The sequence below is a fragment of the Zootoca vivipara genome, chromosome 4, assembly GCF_963506605.1.
Source record: "Zootoca vivipara chromosome 4, rZooViv1.1, whole genome shotgun sequence".
NCBI classification, from domain to species: domain Eukaryota; kingdom Metazoa; phylum Chordata; class Lepidosauria; order Squamata; family Lacertidae; genus Zootoca; species Zootoca vivipara.
In genome coordinates this window covers 32,519,726-32,544,076 of record NC_083279.1, presented here as the reverse complement: position 1 = coordinate 32,544,076, position 24,351 = coordinate 32,519,726, and the positions used below count along the sequence as shown (strand labels likewise).

At 40.9% G+C, this 24,351-nt stretch overlaps 1 protein-coding gene across 2 annotated transcripts in view; it reads left to right on the top strand.

Moving 5' to 3' along the window:
• ZBED1 (zinc finger BED-type containing 1) overlaps positions 1 to 23,670 on the top strand; it is a 117,007-nt gene extending 93,337 nt beyond the window's left edge. For both annotated transcript variants that reach the window (XM_035114815.2, XM_035114816.2), the window contains 3 exons: positions 1,593 to 1,800; positions 10,594 to 10,801; positions 23,190 to 23,670. In XM_035114815.2, the coding sequence (XP_034970706.2) occupies positions 1,593 to 1,800; positions 10,594 to 10,801; positions 23,190 to 23,378 (605 nt within the window). In that variant the 3' untranslated portion in view covers positions 23,379 to 23,670. The remainder of the gene's footprint in view (positions 1 to 1,592; positions 1,801 to 10,593; positions 10,802 to 23,189) is intronic.
• The last annotated feature ends 681 nt before the right edge of the window (positions 23,671 to 24,351 follow it).

The window sequence follows — 24,351 nt, the reverse complement described above, 5'->3', positions numbered from 1 at the left end:
CTTAATTCAGAGCCAATTCAAGTACATAATTCAGAATGGATCTTGCTGAATGTCAGAGTTAATGTGCAATTATATGGATTGCCTCGGAATCTTGATATCTACTTGCATGTACACTAATAGGAGATCGGAAATTGCTAAACAAAATATGCATTGGCACACACTGTACAGATTATTCATAAAGGCACTTGCTGCTGCTTTACTTTTTCTATTGATGTCTGCTTAATCAAAAGCTTTTGAAACCAAGCTCGCTAAACTAAATTAGTAGATTGCATATAAATGACAGTCCTATCAAAACAGAAAGGGTTGGGTTTTTTTTAATAATAAAAAAGTGTCACTAACATTCTGTCTGCTGCCAATCCTTGTTCCTGAACTTGCTGCCATGTGCTATCAGACGCTAGGGAACATTAGGAATCCAAAGGCAATTAGCAGTGAAATCTATTCGAAAAGTAGTTGATTTGTAAGAGCTCTCTTAAGAAAAGTTTAGCAAAAAATTTTTCAGAGTGGGCAAAAGATGAAAGTGCATCGTGTTCTTGGCAACAAATAGTTTCACAGTTATTGGCAGTAGAAAAATAGAACAGCTTTTGTTGCTCAAGTTCACCCCTTTAGGACCCATGAGTAAAGCTGAGGACATGTTTGGATGCTAGAAAATCAATAGTCTACAACTTTTAGTGCCTGGTGAATGTTGTGTAGTTAATAATTTAAAAAGAGGAAGTTGTTCTTCCAAGGCTTTCCCTTTTATCTGAAAGCAGGTCTCTGTGTATGTATGTTTGCATTATTTCCTTCATTTCCTTCTAGCGCTCAGCAGGATTAAAATAGCACAAACATACATTTCAGGAAATACTTTTTTGGGGAAGCAGTTGTATCTCTTTGGAGACTAAAAACTGTTGGAGATGGCGAGAAAAATATACAAATAGTGATTTATTTGGGCAGTATGTGTGTAGGAGAACATGATGAATATGTCTACAGCATAAAGTCAGAGAGAAACAATAGTCTGAGTTATTCTGCCAAGTGGACTGAATGAACTAAGTGTGCAAAATGTATACAGTAGAGGCAAAGCAGGCTTTCCCTTCCTCTAGGAATCTTTGAGCTAAGCTAGCTTAGGGCCAGTTCCCAAGGCAGAAATGAGGTGGGACAAGGTCTTTCTCCATTGTGCAATGCAAAAACAGTTCAGTAGTGAGAAATGGAGTTGCTTGGAATTCCCCCTTTTTTGTGAAGGAGCTCATTTTTTTTGCAGGTACTAGGAAGTTTATAAGCTTATATATATGTATATAAACACACACACAGAGAAAATGGATGAATTCAGGTAGTTTTTTAAAACATTTTTTTATTATTTATTAAATTTATATACCACCCTTTGTGTAGTGGTGTTAAATATATCATGTTTATGAATAAGTAGTTTGTTAAGGGTGTTGGGAATTGTAGTTTTGTGACTGGTAAGCTACAGTTTCCATGTTTCTTTGAGGGGAATTATTTGCTTTCAAATGTATGATGTGTAGTAGCTTATATAGTGGTCGTGGTCAATGGACCACAAGCAGGCTCCTGTATACCACAAACTTCACCTGCACTCTATCTTTTCTTTTTAAACTTCACAGCTGCAGTGATGCTGGTGCCTGAAAGGAAAACAGAGGATGGGTTTGAGGAACACTTTGGTATTAACTACATGGGACACTTCTTGTTGACTCACCTTCTCTTGGAAACACTGAAGCAATCAGGAACCCACAGCCACAATGCTCGAATTGTCACTCTCTCATCAGCTACCCATTATGTAGCAGAATTACGTCTTAACGATCTGCAAAGCAGGTATATTAAAATAAAATAAAAAACTTCACTATACCTCAAGTCTACAAAAAATTGAAACCAGAATCCCAGAATTTAGCTCATTTGCCTTGTAAATCTAGACTTACTTATTCCATGTTTGTATCCCATTCCCTCCCTCCCTTCAGGACTGGACAACTCTGAAAAGCTTCTTGCCTTCATGGGCATGAATTTTGGGTTCTGCACATCAAAGAATTTGCTCCCAGTACCAGCCTATTCTTCCTTCTAACACACACCCCTTGGAATGCACTGTAATAACATACGAGGGCTGCAGTATTTAATTGGGTGAAGCATTGTGTCCTGCTTAATCAGGAATCAGATTTTAAAAAAAATAAAAAAAGATTCGAAATAATTATTTTTAAGAGAAACACTTATGAAGACTCCAGATGGCAACCACCATCTTAAGGGCCATTCTGTTTTGTGTGTGTGGAGGGGGTAATACCTCTACAAAGATGTCGGCTGGGCTCTTCACCTTTCAGGGATGCTGTGGTTGCACCCGTGGGTTGAGGTCCAAAGTCCCTTCCAGCCCCATGATTCCATAAATTCATCCTCTAAAACACACACAAAATGACTTTTTCTTTAGGACAAGCTTTCTTATATGCAAATTAATTCAAGTTTAGTTGGTTTAATTTATTGATTACACAAATCGACATTTCTCTAATTGTGTGACAACCTTCCTAGTTAACCTTCAGAAAGGGGGATGTCTGGGAGGGTTTGCTAGGCAGAAGTTCTCACCCACAGCTGGAAATGATGCCCTTGTGACATGCTGAGGACTATAATTTCCCGCTGGGGAGCATGGGATTTGCAATGTCCTCTTACCTCCAAATTCATTAAGCCATGCAGAAGAAGAAACTACAATTTCGTGCTCCTCAATATTTCCCAGATTCTCTGTTGTCCGAGATGCTACCCCTGCACAGTTTTATTACAGCAAAGACAAGTAGGGAGGAAAATATTGTAGAAGGGCCATAGCTCAGTGGCTAGCATCTGCTTTGCATGCAGAAGGTCTCAGGTTCAATTCCTGGCAACTCCAGGAATGTTCCCTGCCAGAAATCCTGGACAGCTGCTGCCGCGAGTCAGTCGACAATTCTGAGCAAGAGGCTCCCTGCTGTTTGGTTTTCCAACCTACACAGAGTCTAGCACTTCTCCACTGACTGTCAGTTTCTCTCATCAGTTTTGCTCTCCAATTGGCAATATCCCCCTTCAATACTCTTGCCAATTGGCAGGCATTCTGGCATGTGTTGGATATCATTTATTCTATTTAAATGTTGCCAGATTTCTGTTCATCCACCTGCCTGCTCCTCAACCCTTTTCATTGGGTTAATCTGTTCTTCCTTTGCTCTGTTTTGGAAGAATCATAGAGGGGGAATTTATAGGTCTCTAATCCCAGCCCCTCCTTATTATACCCTATTACCAAGCCACTTTTCTACCCAGCCATTCCTTTTGCATTGCTAGAACTGTGTTGTCTTCTTCACTTGCATGGTGTGACTTTGGAGACTGATAACGGTAAAGGGACCCCTGACCATTAGGTCCAGTCGTGACCGACTCTGGGGTTGCGTGCTCATCTCGCATTATTGGCCGAGGGAGCCGGCGTACAGCTTCCAGGTCATGTGGCCAGCATCACAAAGCCGCTTCTGTCGAACCAGAGCAGCACACGGAAACACCGTTTACCTTCCTGTTGTAGCGGTCCCTATTTATCTACTTGCACTTTGACGTGCTTTTGAACTGCTAGGTTGGCAGGAGCTGGGGCCGAGCAACAGGAGCTCACCCCATCGCAGGGATTCGAACCGCCGACCTTCTGATCAGCAAGCCCTAGGCTCTGTGGTTTAACCCACAGCGCCACCTGATACTGGCTGCTAAATTCAACATCCTGACAAACTTGGACGGATTAAAGGAGCTAAAAAGTCATGTCGGGGTAATGCCTTTTTAGGTGTAAGAATGGAATGCATATGCTGTTGTCTTCTCTTCCATGGCAGCCTGATAGAATAGCCTCTGTGTTTCTACTAATGTAACCCAAGGCAGATTATGAAAGCCACAGAGTATGAACCTAGGTATATTGTGGAATGCCTACAGAGTGGAATATCTGAATATATCTGAGCACCTGTATGAAATCATTTCAGCTGAAAAATGCACAGTGAGTGTGTAGGGTTCAACCAGGCAGAGTGCCTTCTCAGTAGTGGCACCCTCCCAGTGGAACACCCTCCCTTCAGATGTCAAGGAGATAAAGAACTCTACAACTTTAGGAAGACATTTAACACAGCCCTGTATTGGGAAGTTTTTAATATTTGATGCTTTAGTATGTTTTACTGTACAGTGGTACCTCGACTTACGAACGACTCGACAACCGAATTTTTCGACTTACGAATGGGGGTAATGGCCGCACGCTTACGAATGTCTCGACATCCGGAAAAAATCTGCGGCGGTTTTAGATAGGGATTTTTCGACTTACGGATTTTTAGATAGGGTTGCTTCAACTTACGAATTTTTCCGTTTTCAATGCATTCCTATGGGGAATCGCGTTTCCAGTGGCGTTTTCCGACTTAAGAATTTTCCGACTTACGAAGGTGCCTTCGGAACGGATTAAATTCGTAAGTCGAGGCACCACTGTATATATTCTGTAAGCTGCCCAGAGTGGCTGGGGAAGCCCAGCCATATGGGCGGGGTATAAATAATAAAATCACCTGTATTTGAAGAAGTGTGCATGCACACGAAAACTCATACCAATGACAAACTTAGTTGGTCTCTTAAAGTGCTACTGGAAGGAATTTTTTTATTTTGTTAATAAAATCACCACCACCATCATCAGCTAAACTTTGGTTTTGTAGCACATCCTTGCATTGTGAGAACTCATTCTGTTTCACAAGCCTGTTGCATGTGAGCTACACATTACCAAGGTCATGTCCTCCTTTGCTTGGAGCAGTTTTTTTGAATCCTGGCTTGCTTGCACAGTGTCAATGAAAGATGCATAGGCTTAATTTAGGGGTGCCATTTGGAGAGGGTGGAAGGGTAGTGAACTCCCTCTTCCCCTGGTATTTCAGGGCTCGTGAGTATTCCTTTGGGTCACTTATAGCTTTGGTTACTTTAGAAGTATTTATTTTTATACTGCCTTTTGACCCTGAGATGGCTTCCCATGAGGCTCATTTCTCTCCCCCCTGCTTAAAAATACTGGGAACTGTAGTTTATCCATACACACCTTGAGCAAACTACAGTTCCCAGGACTCTCTGGGGGATTCTTTAACGGTATGCTGGGTGTGCAGCCACGGTTTGCAAAACAAAACACCACAAAACCAACTTTTAGAATAATCAAAGAGCAGCGTTAAAGCTTTTACATCAAAAAACATTTCAGGACAGGTGGAACAAGAATTGTTTTCGTCTTTCCTGTTCACCTGAAGGTCTTCAGGAATACCTGTCCAAAATAAAAAATAAAAAAAATCCTGTCCTACATTGCCACGAACCACATTTATTTTGTTTTGGTGGTGGGACATCTGACAGGGTCGCAGAAGATAACAAAAAGTAAACACAACAAATATCTTTAAGATTTATAACTTCTTAGCAATTTAATCTTGTACAGGTTTCTGTACAGTGCCGTGACTCATCTTCCCCCATTCCCTTTGCAACGCATACTACTGAAACCTGTAATAGTGCTCTGGTTTCCTCCTTACGATATGATAATCTTTATTGTCATTGTCCAATGGCTTAGCAAATTTCTTAAATGGCATTTCAACAAAAGTCCCATTTTAGCATGCAGTGTTTTGATAGCCTTTCTTCTGTGTTCTCCTCTGAAATTGCGTGGACACGAGAGAGCAAAATGTAGGTATAATCATGCCAGCTAGAATTTCTCCTGAATGGGCAGCTGTCTTTACCTGCCTATTACAAAAGTCCATCATTTTGCTTCAAGAGAGGCATCTCAATTTGCATTCAGGGCTTCCATATCTTTGAAATATCACCCTCTTTTGTGGGGGAAAACAAAAAGGAGCAGCATCTCCTTAAGATCCTGATTATAAAGCCCTTGGAGAGCAGTTGGACCAAACAGGAGGCCCACATTTTGTTAGTGAAGTATTGTATAAACAGTGATTTAAACAGTTCTTTCTTTATATGTTGACTGTAAAATAGAGCATTGCACCTACATTTGCTTATACTGCTCCTTAGTAACTTCAGTAAACACAATAAGGTATTTTAAGAGTAGCCATTACATTACTAAATATTAATCTAACTCACTTGTTTTCCTGTTTTCCACTGCTCCTGATTACCATTGTTACAAGTGAAATTGCCTTTAGACAAATGGCTGTAATGATTCCAGCCCACATATGCAACATAAGTCTAGGCAGTAATTTCATCCCAAACTTACCTTTTTTGCCTGAATATTTATTGCGGTGCTGTCAGTATAACAGCATGATAGATTAGGAGGTTTTGCATTAAAATGATTCTTAAGTAAAGTAGACATGAATATGTTGAACGAGCCCCTGGAGAACCTTTTTAAAGCTTCTGAAGCTTTCTTTGTTTCTTGGATACCTCATTTCAAAAGTTTTAGATCTTGGAAAATTCAAATAGTGAATACTATAAGCCTGCTTGTTCTATGGAATTCATTCCTGTCAATGTCCATTTAAACATTATGTTTTTTTACAGTTATGATAACCTCCATTTGTTTTCCAGTCAACAACACTGGTAAAATAAGCACAGATACCACACACTGGCTAACACAAACAATATATTTTGTATGCTATGAGATGGTTGGACAGTGTTCTCGAAGCTACGAACATGAGTTTGACCAAACTGTGGGAGGCAGTGGAAGACAGGAGTGCCTGGCATGCTCTGGTCCATGGGGTCACGAAGAGTCGGACACAACTAAACGACTAAACAACAACAAAATGACTAAACAACAACAAATGCTATTTTCTAGGCAAGATTGGCCTAAAAGCTCATTTGATGGAAATACTGTTGTGATTTGATTTTTCAGATTGTTTGATTTCCTTTATTTTTCTTGCTTTGGGATTTATTTCCATGAGGAGAGGGTTGCAAATCACATCGATTTGGGTGACACCCACAGGAGCAGCATCGTGGCCACAACATCCTCTCCAGAAGCCCCCACACTTCCTTATTTGCACAAAGCCATGATTTGTCTTGGTGCCCCATTTCTCTGACTTTGTTCTGTGGAACCCTGGGGTTCTGCGAAGCAGTGCAAGGGGTTCCGCAAATAAAAAATTGTAATGGTGGAGAAGCATGCACAGTGTGTGATTTCCACTGAGTTGCAGCCATTGAGTTTGTATTGTGTAAAGAGTTTTATAATTTTAAAAGGATAAAAGCCCTAATAAAAAAAATATCGAAGCATATAGATGTAGTCACCAGAAGGTTAAGACGATGGCTGTGAGGCTGATTAGCTCTTTGGGGTAATTTACAAGGCTGGCTTCATAACATTTTACAGTGTTGCTCGCTGGGGGTTATCAGAGCATATAAACAACCTTGCTGTTAGCAGAAAAGAGGAAAAGTGGCCAGCAGTCAGCCCCCGTGTTACAGTTAAAGCAGAGTTTAAAAATAATCTGATAAGCGTGTCTTACCTCTGTGCCATCTTAAAGGAAACCCTTTGTTACAACTCATGGTTTGTCTCTAACACTGACAGAGATAAGGACTCTTTCTGGTGAGAGCCAAAGCCTAAAGGATGACAAGCAAAGCAATGGCTTCTCCCATCAGTGGCTATCAACAGCAGAGTTTTTCAAAGTCTCAGAGTTGATGCTTCTAAAAGTTGCAGCTCTGGCTGGCTCCTCCATCCCTCCTGTTTATACGGTATATATTTTACTGCAAGTGCTCTGCTATAGTTTTTAAAGTGAAGGGTTCCAGCTCTGCAGAGAGAGAAAGAGAGAGAGAAAAAGCCAGAGAAGCACTGCCTCAGTATTGCGAGCAAGCAAAGTCAGTACTGTATGTAACAAGATAGCTCGGAGAGCTTTCTGTTGAGGGCTTCATTCCATAGAAGAATGCCTCTGAATACCAGTTGCTGGAAATCCCAGGTGGGCTGAGTGCTGTTGTAGTGAAGTCCTGCTTGCATGCTCCCCACAGGAATGTAGCTGGCCACTGTGAAAACAGGATGCTGGACAAGACGAGCCATTGGCATGCTCCAGCAAACTATTCGTAAAGAGAAAAGATTCATATTTGACTGTGTTCTTGCCCTGTTTATCTGCTGCCGGTTAGAAATAAGTGTCTAGACAGCTTTAATAAACACTAGTTTGCTGGCTGCTCACCAACTGTTAGAGAAATCTTGGCAACATATATAGACGCTAATATTTCTAGACTTGTTGCCAGAGGAACGTCCAGCCTGCCTGCCTGCCTGCCTGCCTGCCTGCCTTTCACCCTGTTGTCTCGCATATTGTGTTTGTGTGTCAGCCATACATATACACATACACTCATGTGCATGTAAAGATCAAGATTCAGAGCATCCACTGTGTTTTAAGGAAAGAAGCAAAATAGCTAAAGGAGGAAGATAAATGGAAAAGACGCCACTTATGAGCATCCTTAGTATTTAAACCACAATTTACAGATAGTTCTGCAGCCAAATGTGTGAAAAACTTACTTAAATCAATAGAAAGTAGCCATCTATAGTTGCACACAGGAATGAATCCAGTTGTGAATCAGGAATTTATTGTAAGCACAGGACTCTTGATGTAATGAAGCTCTTTATGGTGCCTGGAAGATCAGCCCCATTCAGACATTCTTGAAAATGGGAAATTCCACCTGAGGGATGGCACAGAGATTACCATTCCAACTCTAACCTGTCTACCATCCTCAATGCGTTCTAGCAAAAAGCCTGTTTCTACCCATTTGGGCTCTTCAGCTTACAGAGGGTGATGGGAATTGGGAAGCTAGCATGCTCATCTCTGTGTATGGAATTTCCATTTTATAATAATGTCTTTGATAGGACTACCTTTTCTCAATTAATAGGCCAGATATTCAATCTAAAAGGATGATTTTTAAAAGGAATAGTGCACCAGTCTTGCACATAATGGCAAATTGGCCACTGAGCATAATGCTAGAAATTACACAAATAATTCCCACATTCCATGCAGCTAAAAACCTGACGTCACCAGCTAAAGGACTGAATATATCTATGGCTGTCTGCGGTTTTTTCCTTAGCCTAGACAACAGCGATGTTTTACAAACATAAGGCACAAATCATTAAGAAAGCTTTATGAGTTCTAGAGTGCTTCTGTTTTCCTCACCAAGTGCTGAAGCTAAGGTGTATTGCAGCATTTTAAATGCAGCCTTTTGTTAGAAGTCACGTTACTGTATGCAGAATAACAGTGCTTTTGTTGGAACATTTAGCAATCTGCCTGCCTCCGAGTACGGTACATTCTTAATATACTGCTGTGCCCCCTAGACAGATCAACACCTTGGAAATTGGAGGGAGGTAGATTGGGAAAGGAAGTGCCAAGGTTTTTGACGTGTAGAATATACAAGTGGTTTGTGGCAGCCAGGAAATCCTGGCTTCTGGCAACATTGAGGTGAATTATAGCTGTCTTTTGTGAGCTGTGCACAATTATGCGTCTCTGAAGAATGAGCCCTAACAAGAAGGCAGGGTAGAGGGGGGAAAGGCCACCAGGAACCTAGAAGTGACATCAAGTAGCCACTTGATGTATTTTTCTGACCTTGTGTCAATCAATATGCGTCATTCTCCCCTTCAGGTGTAGTGCATTTGTCAGCAGTTTTTTTAAAAAAATGAATAAAAGAACATGGCACAAAAGGAACAGAAGGTGAAACATAGGCCTTGGTAGGCTCATGTTGTTCTCTCTCTCTCTCTCTCTCTCTCTCTCTCTCTCTCTCTCTCTCTCTCTCTCTCTCTCTCTCTCTGCACAGTGCATACCATCTTGTGCTCAACTGAGCATGAATTTGCAGTATTTGGAGCACAACCTAAGCTGCTGTTGCAGCCAGAAACAGGAGGTCTTGTCATTTTCTGGAATAAGGTGTAGCCCTTAAAATGTAGTGCAGCCAGAAACTGAACAGTGTTAGAGGAGTAACTGATCCAGAAGTTTGGGGGAAAGCTATTTTCCCCTGTACCATCTCCATGCAACCCCAGAACAGGTATTAGCGTTTCATATCTAGAGAGACATGGAGCTATGCTCTTCCATTGTGCAAGTCCTGTACTTTAATCGTGCAAGTGAGAGAATGGGCTGTGATCACAAAAGCGCACTTGAGCATCTGTACTATGTATCTTTTTGTTAGTATGTGGCTGTCAGAATTTGCAGGTAATTTTTCACTGTGTCCAGATAACTTTTCCACATGCTGAAGGCTCTTTATCTCCTATTTTCAAGTTTGTTTTCCATATTAATCAAGCCATACTTACTTTCCAATGCTAATACTGTAAGTGCAACAGTCCTTTCTTTTGAGATCTGTGAAGCAGAGGCTGCCTATTTTTAACCTCTATCAATCCAAAAACGAGATTTCCGGAAGTCACAGGAAATAACACATATGGTGTTTTGAGAGTCATAATTTAATTCTCCCAAGTGAGAACAATACCAGTGAGGTGCCAACACTACAGTTTATATTAACAGGCAGGTTTATCTAAAGCACTTTCCATAAATGACACAATGAAATCTACTGAATCACTTTGGCTACTGCAAGCAATGTGTTTTGAGATGATAAGCCCATTTTGAGGGCCATTTTGTCGTACTGCTGCTTTTCTTATCCACTTCTCTATAATTTATTAAAACTTGTAACCAATCATGTGTCCTATAGCACACGTCACAGTTATCTTCAGAGAATTAATTTGCTTCTGTGTTTTTCCACCCCGTATAGTTGCTTGTATTCACCCCATGGAGCCTACGCCCAAAGCAAACTTGCCCTTGTTCTGTTTGCCTACCGACTGCAACATCTCCTGACAGCAGAAGGGAGCCACGTGACTGTTAACGTTGTAGATCCCGGAGTAGTGAATACCAATCTCTACCAACATGTCTGCTGGGCAGCAAAAATGGTCAAGTGGATGACAGGCTGGCTTCTCTTAAAGGTACCTGGGGGTATTGTCAGAGTGTCATTTTGTGACGAGGTCTCCTGTGCATGGCTAAAGATGTAATCAGTATTGCTAGTGGCTCACAAATTTCTCATCTCTTCTTGTTGTGTTCATCCTGTGCTGCTAACATGTATCAAAAACACCTGATGATGATGATGATAATAATAATAATAATAATAATAATAATAATAATAATAATAATAATAATTTATTTACACCCCGCCCTCCCCAGCCAAAGGCTGGCTCAGGGCGGCTAACACTAGATATAAAACAGCTGATTAAAATACAACTTAAGAACAAGATTAAATACATTAAAATTGAAATTAAAATGCAGCCTCATACGGATGGAAAAGGAAAAGAGGAAAATGGGGGAGGGGATCAGGGTGGCTCCAGGCCAAATGCCAGGTGGAACAACTCTGTCTTACAGGCCCTGCGGAAAGAAAACAGGTCCCGCAAGACCCTGGTCTCAGGAGACAGAGCGTTCCACCAGGTCGGAGCCAGTGTTGAGAAGGCCCTGGTTCTAGTTAAAAAGTTAATATGGCACACAGGTGGCCAACTGGCAGCCCAGATAGTCCCCAGCTGGTTTTTCGCTTCCCCCAGACCTGCCAGGTCAGGCGGTGCTCACATGATGCTGCAGGCCCAGGCAATACGTCTTTGGCCAATAGCTTCACACAAGGCGCTGCTTCTACGTTAGCTGTCCAGCTTCCAACTCCGTGACATAAGGCTCCAGGGACATTTCTCTCTTTGCTCAGGAAAGGTTGAATGCAGGCCTCAAGGACTGCCTCTTTCCAAATGAACCTCCCCAGAATCAGATCGTCTTCTGAGACCCTTCTTCATGTGCCACCTCCCTGCTGTTTGCACTAGTGCAACGTTCTTACTTTAATCCTACCTTTGTGAATTTCAGAGTGAAAGGGCATGGTTGGGATAGCAAACTGTTGTACAGTTTATAAGTCTGACATGTACAATATCTCACAATGTGAAAAGCATGACAGACTTCTCCAAAAGACCTTTGGTCAAGCCCTCATATTTTACTTCTTGTACAGTAAGGTTGTCCCAAGATTATTTTTACCTTGCCATGTGGAGACTTACCGGTATTTCTTATGTATAACAAACAAATGATAACAGCTGCTGTTTACCACATGAGGTGCTCTGTCTCTTTCCAGCCTTTTACCCTAAAACCAGCTGTACTTGCCTTCTGTGTTGCTTCTCAACCAGAAGCATTTTCACATGTGGTATAACAGCTGTTTCTTCATCTAGAGCCTTCTATGTACTGCTAGTTTTACATTGAAAGAAGAGATATGATTTAACTGTCACCTCTCAATAGGCCCTAAGAGTTTATTCAGCTAGAATCCTAACAGTGTCTCTAAGGTGCTTCTGGAAGGAATTTTTTTATTAGTGTAATCCTGTGTGTGTCTGCTCAGAGGTAAATCCCACTAAGTTCTGCAGGGCTTACTCACAGGTTAATAGGTAGGACTGTAGTCTGAATTCAGTGGGTGGTAGTCAACTAAGTTTTACTCCAACTTAGACCCATTCAAATTAATTAACATGATTCCAATAGGTCAGTTGATTTCAGTAGGTCTACCTTGGGTAAAACTTAGTTGACTACCACCCAGTTAACATCTACTTTTAGATAAAATTGCAGAAATAGTTACAAAGGGAAAAAAATATCTGTCTGTCTTTCATATATTTGAAAGAGTTTACTAAAATAAAGTTGGGTTACACTGAAATCTTCCCTAATGTTGGATTAGGGCCTAGATTGTCCACACTTGGCAGGTGGATTTAAAACTTTGATATGAATATACAACCAATATAGTGAAGTGCTTATAATCTGAAATAGTGTATAAAACCAAATTCTTAATACAATAAAACCATTCATTGGAAATACCTGATAATACTGTTTAAAAATACTACTTTAAAAGAAAAAGTGAATTGTTGATAATACACCCGAGGGGAGGGGGGAGACAAATTTCTGAAGAAAAAAGTATCTGTTTTATGACTTAAGTATAGACTGGTTTTTTTCCTAGTGTGATTTGCATCCAGTGGCATATTCTTCCAGTGGCAGATAATGCAAAAAACCCAAAAAACTTCAGCCTGGACCCACCATAAGCAAGTTGATTGGAATCTGTCAATGAGATTCTAGTAGGCTGAATTAAATTATGCCCTTTGTGCTTTCAAGTATGTTTCTTTTATTCTGGTCAGATAAGCTCCATGTCCTGGCCTGATTTCGGAGAGTCCTGTTGCAGCCCTCTGGGAAATAATTGGGCACTGATCTGCTGTAACGACGGCTGTGATCCGTTAACACTTCACAGAATTACTGATCTATGCATGTGGCCCCTGATGTAAATCCATGCTGAAATTCAAAAACAATGAGAATGCTGAATCACATATGTGAACTGTCAGGAAGTAAATGCTACACTGGACTGAAACATAGGTTTCTTAAAAGTGCCCAGCATTGGCTGTAATCTCTCATTCCCTCTCCATTGCCGTCAACAGCCTGTAGGCTTCTTTCTTTCTTTCTTTCTTTCTTTCTTTCTTTCTTTCTTTCTTTCTTTCTTTCTTTCTTTCTTTCGAAATGTCTGTCTTTATATAATGCTCTGCGGTTCAGTCTCCAAAGAATTAGGCTAGTAGGCAGCATTTCTCCAGCAAGAAACAACTATAGCACACACCCTTTTTTTTAACCAGCCATTTCAGCCCATGTAAGCTTCTCATTTAGAAGGAGATACTGAGATGAAATGTGCTTGAGAAGAAAATGTGTGCATTTGCTTACTGCATGTTATGGTATTATAGAGCAACCTTGGTTGAAGACATGCAGTATTAATTGTCCATGAAGGAAAAAATTTTTTTACAGCAGAGTACTGGGATACATTTGCTCCCTCTCCTAAGATGAGGTTTCCACTTTTTAAATTATGTACTAAGGATCCTCCAGCCACAGGTTTGGGTTCCAGTTCCAAATGAGCTGTATACTCCTTCCTGGTCTCTTCCAGTGGCTTCTTGTCTCTCCTGCGGTTTGCCATCCACTTTCCTATCAAACTCAAGAACACAACCCCTTTCCATCCTCAAGTGGACTTCCCACACGTGTATCCTATCCCTGTCCCTGTGGTCCTTTCAGATGCCTCCTTGACATGTTCCCTTTAATCCCAAGCATTTCCCTTTGAAAGTCAGGGCACTGTTTAGTATAGCAGTTTCCAGGAGCTGGCTCAAAGCATTCTAACCCAGGATCCATGTACCTCACCCGTAGGGACTTTTGTAGCCCACAACGCTACATATAGGAATGTGAGTGATCATCCTGATCTTCCTTGCCAGTAACAGCTTTTTTAAAAGAGAGAGAGAGAGAGAAAGTGAGTGAGAGAGAGGATCTTACCGCACATGTAGTTACTGCGCTGAAGAATGACAATGCTTTGAGAAATTTGGCAGGTTACAAAAAATTCCCACTTCAACCTATTATTTGTCACTGTCAGTAAAGTGCAAGCAGTAGACAAGAAACGTTGCAATTATCTTCCAGTTAATACTCTTCCAAGTCAAAAAGAGGGCAGGGGCTATGGCACTTCTGACAAGCAATTAACTAGCCTTCATTCCAACACCCCAGGGCAGTCCCGGGATGTGAAAGACAGCAGCAGTCTTTCTTTTAAGACAGCAATTTTAAAGATGGACAGGGAAGTGGGAGCATGTGTGGTCTTTCTGCTGCGTCCTCCATGTTGTAAAATTCCATTAAAATAATACATTGGTGGGGGGGGGGAGGGACAGCCGTTGTTCACAAATGGTCTTACGTTTATATTTCAAGTATTCTGCAAGGTGTCAACAGGTCTCTTCCCAAGGGTGGGTGGTTTTCTAAAAAATAATTAGAAATGGACGAGCAAAAAAAATAATTCCGGAAGTGGGCATGGTTTTGAATAAAAACCCTGGCTCTTGTCCAAAGAAGATAATGAAGGAAGTACTTTCCAGCTAATTAAGACTGCTGTCCTATACGCGCTTGAAGCCAACAGGACTTCTGATTGGTCAGGTATAGGATCACACTGTAAGGCTGCCTCTGAGGAAGACCTTTTGAACCTTACAGTAAGGCTAACTGAGCACAGTGGGGCTTCCTTCTGCATAAACGTTTAGGGCTGTAGATCGCATCTGTGCATTCTGCAAACACAGAGACAAGCTCTTGAGAATAACAGTTATCCAAATGTATTGATTCCTGTATATAGCTCCATCTCCCCCTTACTCTGTTCCAATGATGTTGCTTGTGATTTACCTATCTTAACATATTAGATGAAGGACACACACCATAGAAAACTTGATATGGAATATCTGAACACACTTAAAATTGCTTAGTTTGTCCTACAGCCGGAACTACTTATATATAGTAGTAACATGCATCCTGAACGCCGTGGAACTCAGATGTTTTGGCTCCCAAACACCGCCAACCTAGAAGTGATTGTTCTGGTTTGCGAACGTTCTTTTGGAACCCGAACATCCAATGGGGCTTCCATGGCTTCTGGTTGGCTGCAGGAGCTTCCTGCAGCCAATCAGAAGCCGCAATTTGGTTTTTGAATGGTTTGGAAGTCGAACAGACTTCTGGAACGGGTTCCATTCAACTTCCAATGTACAACAGTGTTGTTGTTTGTTTGTTTTCATGATGCACCTCTATTTTTAAGGCTGAAGAGCGTGATGTAGGGCTGAGAAAACGTGTGTAGGTTTGCACTGCAAGGGAAGTGTTTTTACAATTGTCTCATTAATGAATTGTTAAATGGATTGTACATAAATTTTGCTTTTATAGTTGCCCTGAAGGAAGAGTAATAAGACTTGCAATGTGCTAGACTCATAAATCACCCCTTTCCTCCGTTTCTTTTTGCTTGCTTTCACTTCCCTCTCGGTTTCCCCCACCTCCTGCATTGCTCTTTCTCTGGATCAAATAAAGCCCAGTTAACTTGTTTGCATCACTTGAGTAAGTTTAAAAATCTGTACCATGGAACGTGTATAGATTAGTGTTTACTGATCTCAAAACAAAGAGCATGCTGGAATTCTTGTGTCTGAAAAAATAGGCATCCATTGCTTTATGGTGCCATACATGGCCTTAATTAGTTAGTGGCTTTCTCCTAAAATTAGGAATATTCAGTAGCAGTGTGTTGGGCAAGGCAGAGCCACCCTCCTCACTCCTTCTTCACTGCTTACCTGGACTGGGAAGGGAAGGGAAAGTCAGCAAGGAGGTTGAGGCTGCATGGATGAAGCAGATGGAGCACTGGATTAGCAACAGTGCTTGTGCCACTGATCCAACAAGCCACCTTGCCACTGCCCTGCTCTGTCCTGCCATCAGCCTGTTCTAGGCAAGGAGCAGCAACACTGGTGTCAGAAGTGTTGCTTCATAGATCTACCACGCATGCCACTGCTGGAAATATTGTCTAGAAGGCATGCATTCTTGGTAACAGGTCTGCCAATTAATGGTGATTGGTCCTATTTTCATTAAGCAATGAAATACAATGAAGCAGAAAAATGTTATTTTTTAAAATATTCCGAAACGGAAATCTGAATTGCCACATGTTCTTCAATTTTACTCTTAAGTACCTACACAATATAAGTCAAATAACAAACATCTCTCTCATTAGCCGTAAGTGCTTTTTGTCACAACAGCACTATGGAAATGAATCATTCTTGTCTAGGTTTTTAATATTTTTCTTTTGCCTCTCAGTGTTTCTAGGACCTTCCTTTCACCCTCACTTGAGTTGATTGTTTAAAAAAGGCCAATATACAACTTACTTGAAGTGATGAGAGCACAGGTTTAGCAAGCGGGAAATAATTAAAGCAATTTATCTCACTGAGTGATGCAGCCTGCTCAGTTTGAATAAAAATTAACTTAATTTTATTTTTCTCCATCTGTGTTCCAGGCCTAAGGCTTTGCAAAGTTCACAAACAATTGTAATCCTCTTAGTAAGCGCATATTTAAGAACCAAAAGGTCAGCCATCTTTCATTCATTCATCAAAGTTATTGTACAATTAAAGAAAAGCAAATAGCTGTTTTATTTTTATTTATTTTTTATCAGTAATTTTTATTATTTTCTCTTACATCAATTTAAACATAAACAAATAAAAAACATAAACCATATTCACAAATCCCCAAGTTACAAATACAAGATAGGCAGTCCAATAAGTCCGTTCTGCCGAACTTGACTTCCCCTGTGCATTCATTTTGGTTTTGTTTGTTAAAATCTGATTAATACGCTTTTTTCCCTTCCGTACAATAGCTTCATATACAATCGTTTCTTCTATGCATACATTATTTTTACAGTAGTAGATGTTACATCGTTCCTGTAAGTGTTTTTACCATTTTACAGTGCCTTTTGAGATATTCCAGAAATTTACTCCAATCCTTGTAAGTCTTTTGATCTTTTTGTTCCCTTATCCGCAAATAGCTGTTTTAAGTTTTGTTTTCAAAGGGTGCTGATCAGACTAAGGCCCTATGAATTCCTTCAAAGGCTTAAAGCTCATCCACACTTCCTCTTGTCACACTGCTTTCCTTAGAGGAAAATCGCTCTTTAGTGCTCAGACAGAGCAAACCAGAGGAGACCAGGGGGAAGGAGAGCTGGTCTCTGCAGAAGAGAGAGATAGCTTGGCTCCCTCACCAGCCTGACTTATCACTGCCTCTTAGCCCCCACTCCTCTCCAGCCTCTGCTTCTGCATCTGATTCTGAACTACTCTCTGCCACAGACTCTTCCTGCTCACAAAACCCTATTACCTCTTCAGCTTCTGACACCTCCTCCTCCCCCATGTCTGCTCCCTCTTCAACTTCTGTTCACTCATCGTCATCCCAGCACCACTCCCCTGGCTCTGAGCCTTCTTCCTTAAGAGATTCCCCAGCTGCCACCTCCCACCGCTCTTCTGCATCCAGCCAGTCCTTGACACTGAGAATGCTCAGTGGCCATGGAATGCTGAGAAGAGGGAACATGAAACTATGGGGGTGGGGCAGATTCTCTGGAAAGAGGGCATGACTGGCTAGAACCCTGCACTGCAACATTTTGTTGCAGGTTCCACTTCTACACTAGTATTTGCATTCTTTTGTACACTACAGAGTGTTCTTCATTATTGGTTTTTGTCCCGTCCCCGTCCCCCCAGATATAGCCAAAGTACCTTTTTAATATGCTGCACTTTACATCTAAACCATCTTCTGCTGCTTTATTAGTACAGTTCTTAATGAAGCACCATGGAGGAAGGGGGAGAACCAAATTTGCATTATTTATTAGATCTGCAGCAAATGCTAGTCCTTTAGGAGCAGGCAAAACATTTGGAGGCTATGTAGCTTATTAGGAGAAAATGCCTTTATGCATGTAGTTAATCTAGTGGCTTTTAAAAATAGTTTATTCATGTAAATGACCAATATATACAACTTTTTTTATATAGTTGATATCAACTTGAGCACTACAATTGTTGCCCTTCTAGGACTGGGGTAGAAATAAAGGAGAGAAGCTGTGCTGATATTACTGATCAATGCTTATTTTATTAAAAATGCTATTCTTCCTCCTTTTTTTATAGAAAAGATATAGGTATGATTTTTCTAAATTCACATTGTCTTGTTTGTGGTATATTCCTATAACATCTTAAGTATTTTGGCCAGATAAAGGATTTAAAATTGGTAACAGAGCTATCTTTTCATGGATTATTGCCATTTGGATTGCCTGCAAAGGGAAGATAGCCACAGAAAGGAACCTGGACAATCTAGTCTTTTGTAATCACTTCTCCTTTAAAGGTTCGTTGTTGAATGAACCTTCTCTAGATAAACAATGCAAGTAACCTTGAGACTAATCATATGCAGGACAAACCTTTTTATGGAGAACCAGTAGTTTATCAAATTTCTCCTGGGTCTTCTGGGTGAACATAGAGGATTTTAAAGGAAAGAAATAAACAGAAAAACAGAAAACGGGAAGCTGAGAGAGAGAAATTATCGACAATGTTTTGAGAGATGAATAGCCTGCAGATTGCTGTACCGTATTGTCTGTCATTTTCTGTTTCTGTTGACTTTGGACTCTCGTCTTTACTTAACCATTATGACATTTGCACAACATACAAAATGACTTTTTAAAAAAATTCCTGTGTCTTGAGCATTCAAAGATTCTTAGTCTTTGATAGTGTATAACAGTACAATGTGTGCAAGCAGCATGTCTCGGTAAGGGACATAGTTTTGTAAAGGGGAAAGAAAACATACCCCTTTTCATAATAAATGCATTTATAGCTACGTATTATGTGTGCCCAGTATCATCTCTGTAGTCTTCAGTCTTCAAAGAGTCTGCCTAAAGATTTCCATAGCTTTCCATGCCCACTGATTTTCTTTCATCCTGCCTCAGTTGCTATAGTGATTCATCTTTCATTGGTCCCTCTCCATTCCCAGGGCTGGAAAAGGTTATCAATAAGATAGGCTTAGGTAATTAGTTTTCACAGGAGTAGGAATTAGACCCACGTGGGCATGTACTGTGTCTTGGATTATGCTAGTCTGCAGTGTCCTGTAAAAACACAGGGCACCAACTCAGCTCTGGAAACAGATCGTAACACTTGCTCACACCTTTCACATAAAAATTATGTGTTTGTCTGAACATTTCAGAAGGACAGGAGTCAAAACATTCAAACAGAAGTATCATAAGCTCAAGATGAATCTACATGAGCCAGGTCATCATAGCAATTTCCAGAAAGGGAGCCACGCTAATCCGTTGCAGCAAGGAATTGTGTTGCTTATTTACAGAAGCTTTCACATGATCACAATGCTCATATCACCCCAGCGCTTGCTGAGAATTGCAAAACACACCTGCCTGAGGTAACATCCAGTTGTTGAAGCAGTACATGGTGACATAAAGATTGATGATGCACTTCAGTCTTTAGTTCCAAGTAAGACCCCCACAGTTGTGGCAAGGTCTAAGCCAAAGGCATGAGAGAGGAACCTTCTTGCCATGTGTGCTTGAATCACTTGGTTCAGGATCAGTGTTTGATAGGGGCTGTTGCTGAGCCTACACAAGAGGAAATCCTTAAAGGAAACAGTAGTTAAGGAGCTCATTTTTGGATTGGACCAGGTGATATTTGTTCCACATTTTTGCAGCTGTTAGTAGTGTTTGGCAAGGCTCAATTTTCTATGTGGTGGGATTTATCATCCGTATGAAACCTGCTGGTGGGGAGATTGTCCATAGCTTTGTTCTGTATTTAAGTGGTACTTTTGGGTGTTTGGAATTTGTAAATAAGGGGAAACAAGCTAAAATAATGTTTTTTGGATGCCAAGTGCTCTAAGAAAAGTGAGTTTTCCTGTAGTTGTCTGGGCATTTGTTGCTCAGTGAAAAGTTTCACACAAGTTTCACAGAAGAGACTGGTTTTGACCTTTAAAATCCTTGATAGTTGGGATTTGTAGATCTCGGAAATGCCATAATAATAATAATAATAATAATAATAATAATAATAATAATAATAATACTTTATTATTTATACCCCGCCCATGTGGCTGGGTTTCCCCAGCCACTCTGGGTGGCTTCCAACTGAATATTAAAAACAGTACAGCATCAAACATTAAAAACTTCCCTAAACAGGGCCGCCTTAGATTAACTCCTACCTTCCTTCAAGATTGCTGGGTAAAACCCTGCTTGGAATCCCATCCGGAGATCAAGATGGTGGCAGTGGAAGAAGAATGCCTTTTATGCAGGAGCCTCAAGGCTCAGGAATGAGGTCCCAGAGGAGCAATGTTAAACATAACTCTGTAATGTTCAGAGACCAGTGCTTCTGAATTTGTTATTGTAACTGTTTTCAACGGGTCTATAGATTTATTTTTTTCCACTTCTATCCTGAAAAAGCAGAATATGTATCTGATGATGGCCCACCATTTTGGTATGGATCTTTTTATTTTAGGAGTATAGTCACATTTGCAAGCAGCTTCAGATGGTAGGGGAGGTCAGGTAACACCTTTTAAGTACAGTCTCAGTGTGTTTAGGTTCCTTGTTTTCCCTGATGAAACGAGGCAATTATTGAAAAATAGGGGATCAGTGGGATCAGTAATACCGTATATGAGGCTGGGGCTGGGGCATTCAAATCTGTGATTAAAAATTTAAAACTTTGTAAGAATGCTTTTTGTAAAGCCTAGGAAGTAAATCTGTTACCGTAAATGTGGGACAAATTATATCATATGAATACAAAATGTTGCTTTTTGTTTGTTTGACACATACTAGTTTTCTCTTTGACAGCACAGCACTTTGATGATAATTATTTGTGTCAAGTGAAATCCTCTAGTTTACCTTGCTGTACTGGATTAAGCCTCACAATCTTCATTTGCCATCACCCCTGGTTGTTGTGGTCTTTGGCTCATACACGAGCGACACTGACAAAAAACCCCCACATTTATTAAGCAAAATAGAAACATCGTCACCCGACCCCACCCACCATTCGCCTCTTTTTCCCTTTCTTCCCCATGTCTCAACAAATGAAACTGATTTGTAAAAATGTTATGAGAGACGTTGCACATATCTTTGTAAACCAAGAAAACCTTTAATATAAATAAATAGCATGTTACTCAACAGAATGCATTATACACACGCATGCACGCACACACGCACACATACACACACACACACACACACACACACACACACACACACACAACTTGCACCTTCATCTGCTTGTGGCAGATTAAAGGACATTTCATCCTAGTAAAATGAGTAATTACACTAGAGATTTCAATGTTGCTGCTTGCTTTCAGTAACGCATTAATTCTGCTGCTGAGAAAGGAATGACTTGCCAGTTCTGTGTAACGCTGCTGTATTGAGATTGGAAAACCTTGGATCAAACCCATGGCAGTGAATAAACCACAGTTTCAAAATCCCTGTAGGCATGCTATGACCTCAAGCTCTAGCCATATACAACTGTAAGCAAAATGCCAGAAGCTGACATTTGCAAAGAGATTAATGATTTTGAAAAACTTCGTGTTGCTTTAGCCAGCTTGGATCACCTGAAATAACCTGATATTCAGACTCGGTGATATTTCCCCCCCACAGCCTAATGAATATGAAAGTGTTACAGGTAGCTTAAGGTGAAACAACAGTGATGCTTACATCCAAATTGCTCATCCTCCAATAAAATGACCCTGTCCCAGATTTGAAAAACTGTTTCTTGGATTCCTTAAATTTCCGGCCTCCTGTCTTTCCTCCCTTTCTCTTCTTATCTCTTCCTTCCCCTCTTCTGTATACTGAAAGAGGACGTGGTGTATGCAGGGGACAGTCGATCACCAGGAGAATAGGTTGCTAATCTATTTCTAATGATGTTGTAATTAACAAGATTAAACAACTAATTTGCAGTTGGGGAAAGAGGAAATCAGGTCTCACAAAACTAACTCGGGGTTATATCATTTTGAGGACAGATGTCTAAACATAACCTTGAAGCACAAGATGCATCTTTCTACATTTGCAAACTTGACAAGTTTGGTTCTCATTGGTCTCTCCCAACAAAATGTGTGTGTGTGTGTGCGCGCACCCATGTGCACAAACAATGGTGATAAATTCAGTGCTTTTTTTCTAGAAAAATCAGTGCTGGTACTCACCATGAAGTTATTACAGTAAGTGCCACACTTTTTAACAACAACAAAAAGAGGTGCCGGTACTGTGTACCCTTGAATACCCCCTGGGGGAAGCACTGGTGATAATTCTTGATATATCAAGATTTCTCTTCATAGAATGATAGTTTCCAGAGTTCCTTGGTCAGAGTGCTGAGGAATGGGGGCATATCTAGTTCTTGCATTGTTTTGTAAACAGATGCTCTATGTAGTAAAAACAGTAGCAGAATCTGTCTTGCCATGTCAGGTCCTAAAACTGAAAGAACTAGGTGGTTTCTAAGCAACAAAGAACCCCCATACCTCTCCCCCCCCACACACACAGTTATAGAGGGGAGTGGTGAAGGCAAGATAAAGGCAGAGATGTGATACATTTATCTTTGCTTAAAGTCCTTGAGATACAGTACTACCATGTAATCTGCCCTTGGGGATCGTTCTGTTCATTGTGGTGTTATATTTGTCAAATGTTACTACACTATGTAACTTGACAATTGTCTCTTGTTCATAGAATAACTAGCTCATAGAGCACTTTTAGCAAGTCTCAAGGGAAGAAAACTTGCCCTGAGTGACACACAGTCTCTCCCCATCCCCTCTCTCTTCCCACCCCCACCCCCACTCCCTCTATCTCTGCCTCCCCCCCCCAACTCCATCTAAACCAAATATATTTGGGAACTGGGCTTATATGGTTTCCTCATACCCTCCCCACCCCCACCTACCAATTAGCCAGTGCTTGAAATATGTCTTTGAAATAAGCCCATGGTCATGTCTTGAACCTTATTCTGTGCATTCCTCTTCTACTTGATTGATTGATTGATTGATTGATTGATTTCTAATCCACAGAGCCCAGAAGAGGGTGCATCCACATCAATCTATGCAGCAGTTTCACCAGAGCTGGAAGGCGTTGGCGCCTGCTATCTTTGCAATGAGCAAAGGACAAAATCTGTGGACGTCTCCTATGATGAGGAATTGCAGAAAAGGCTCTGGACAGAAAGTTGCAGACTTGTTGGGATCCCTGATACAGCACCGTAGGAGGTCTAGGAAAATAGCCACAATTTGCTGTGTGAATGCAATGTGTCCCACCGGCCTCTTTTGTGTGGCATCACTCATACTTCCGGAATTCACTGTTCAGTCACGCCGGCAAATAAGAACTCTGTTTGAGCTACCAGCCTGCTAGTGGTGGCAACAGCAGTGGTGGCAACAGCAGTGGTGGTGATGATGGGCGAGAGGTCCCCATCCAGAATTGTGTGTATGGTGGTTTTTGAACTTGACCATTCATTTTGTAACCATGATGTTTCAGTCTGTGATTAAATATAGATATATATCTTTAACCTTATGTAGAATTAGGGGTTTTCTTTCACACAGAGACGGTGAACCGCCAAGTTCCCCAGATGTTGCTGGACTAACACTTCTATCATCCCTGACCAATGGCCATGCTCGCTGGAGCTGATGAGAGTTAGAGTCCCAAAATTCATGGAGAGCCACAGGTTCCCCACCCCTGCTGCAATATTAGTAAAAAGGTACTGTTTCACGAGGCTGAAACATATTCAACTTAAGGCAAGCTCTTCAAAGCTCTAGCGTAGGTATTTTGTGTGCCTTTCAGCAACTCGAAGAAGCTGGAGTTCCTTTCCTTTAAGTGTTGACCTACAACAGGGCCTTTTCAGTAGTGGTTTCTCATCTGTGGAATGCCCTTTCTGGTGAGGTGGGTCTGTCTCCATAATTATTGACTTTCACAAGGAATCTGAAAATCATAGAATTGTAGAGTCAGAAGGGAACCTGAGGATCATCTAGTCCAATCCCCTGAAATGCAGAAATATGCAGCTTTCCCATACAGGAATCGAACCTGCAACCTTGGAGTTATCAGCACCATGCTTTAACCAACTGAGCTATATATGTGTATAAAATGCTATGTATGATTAAGAATAGTTTAGGACTCTTGCCATGTTTTAGATAACTAACCATTTAACTCGACCAAGCTGTTACATAGAATCTTCGGGCATAGAAT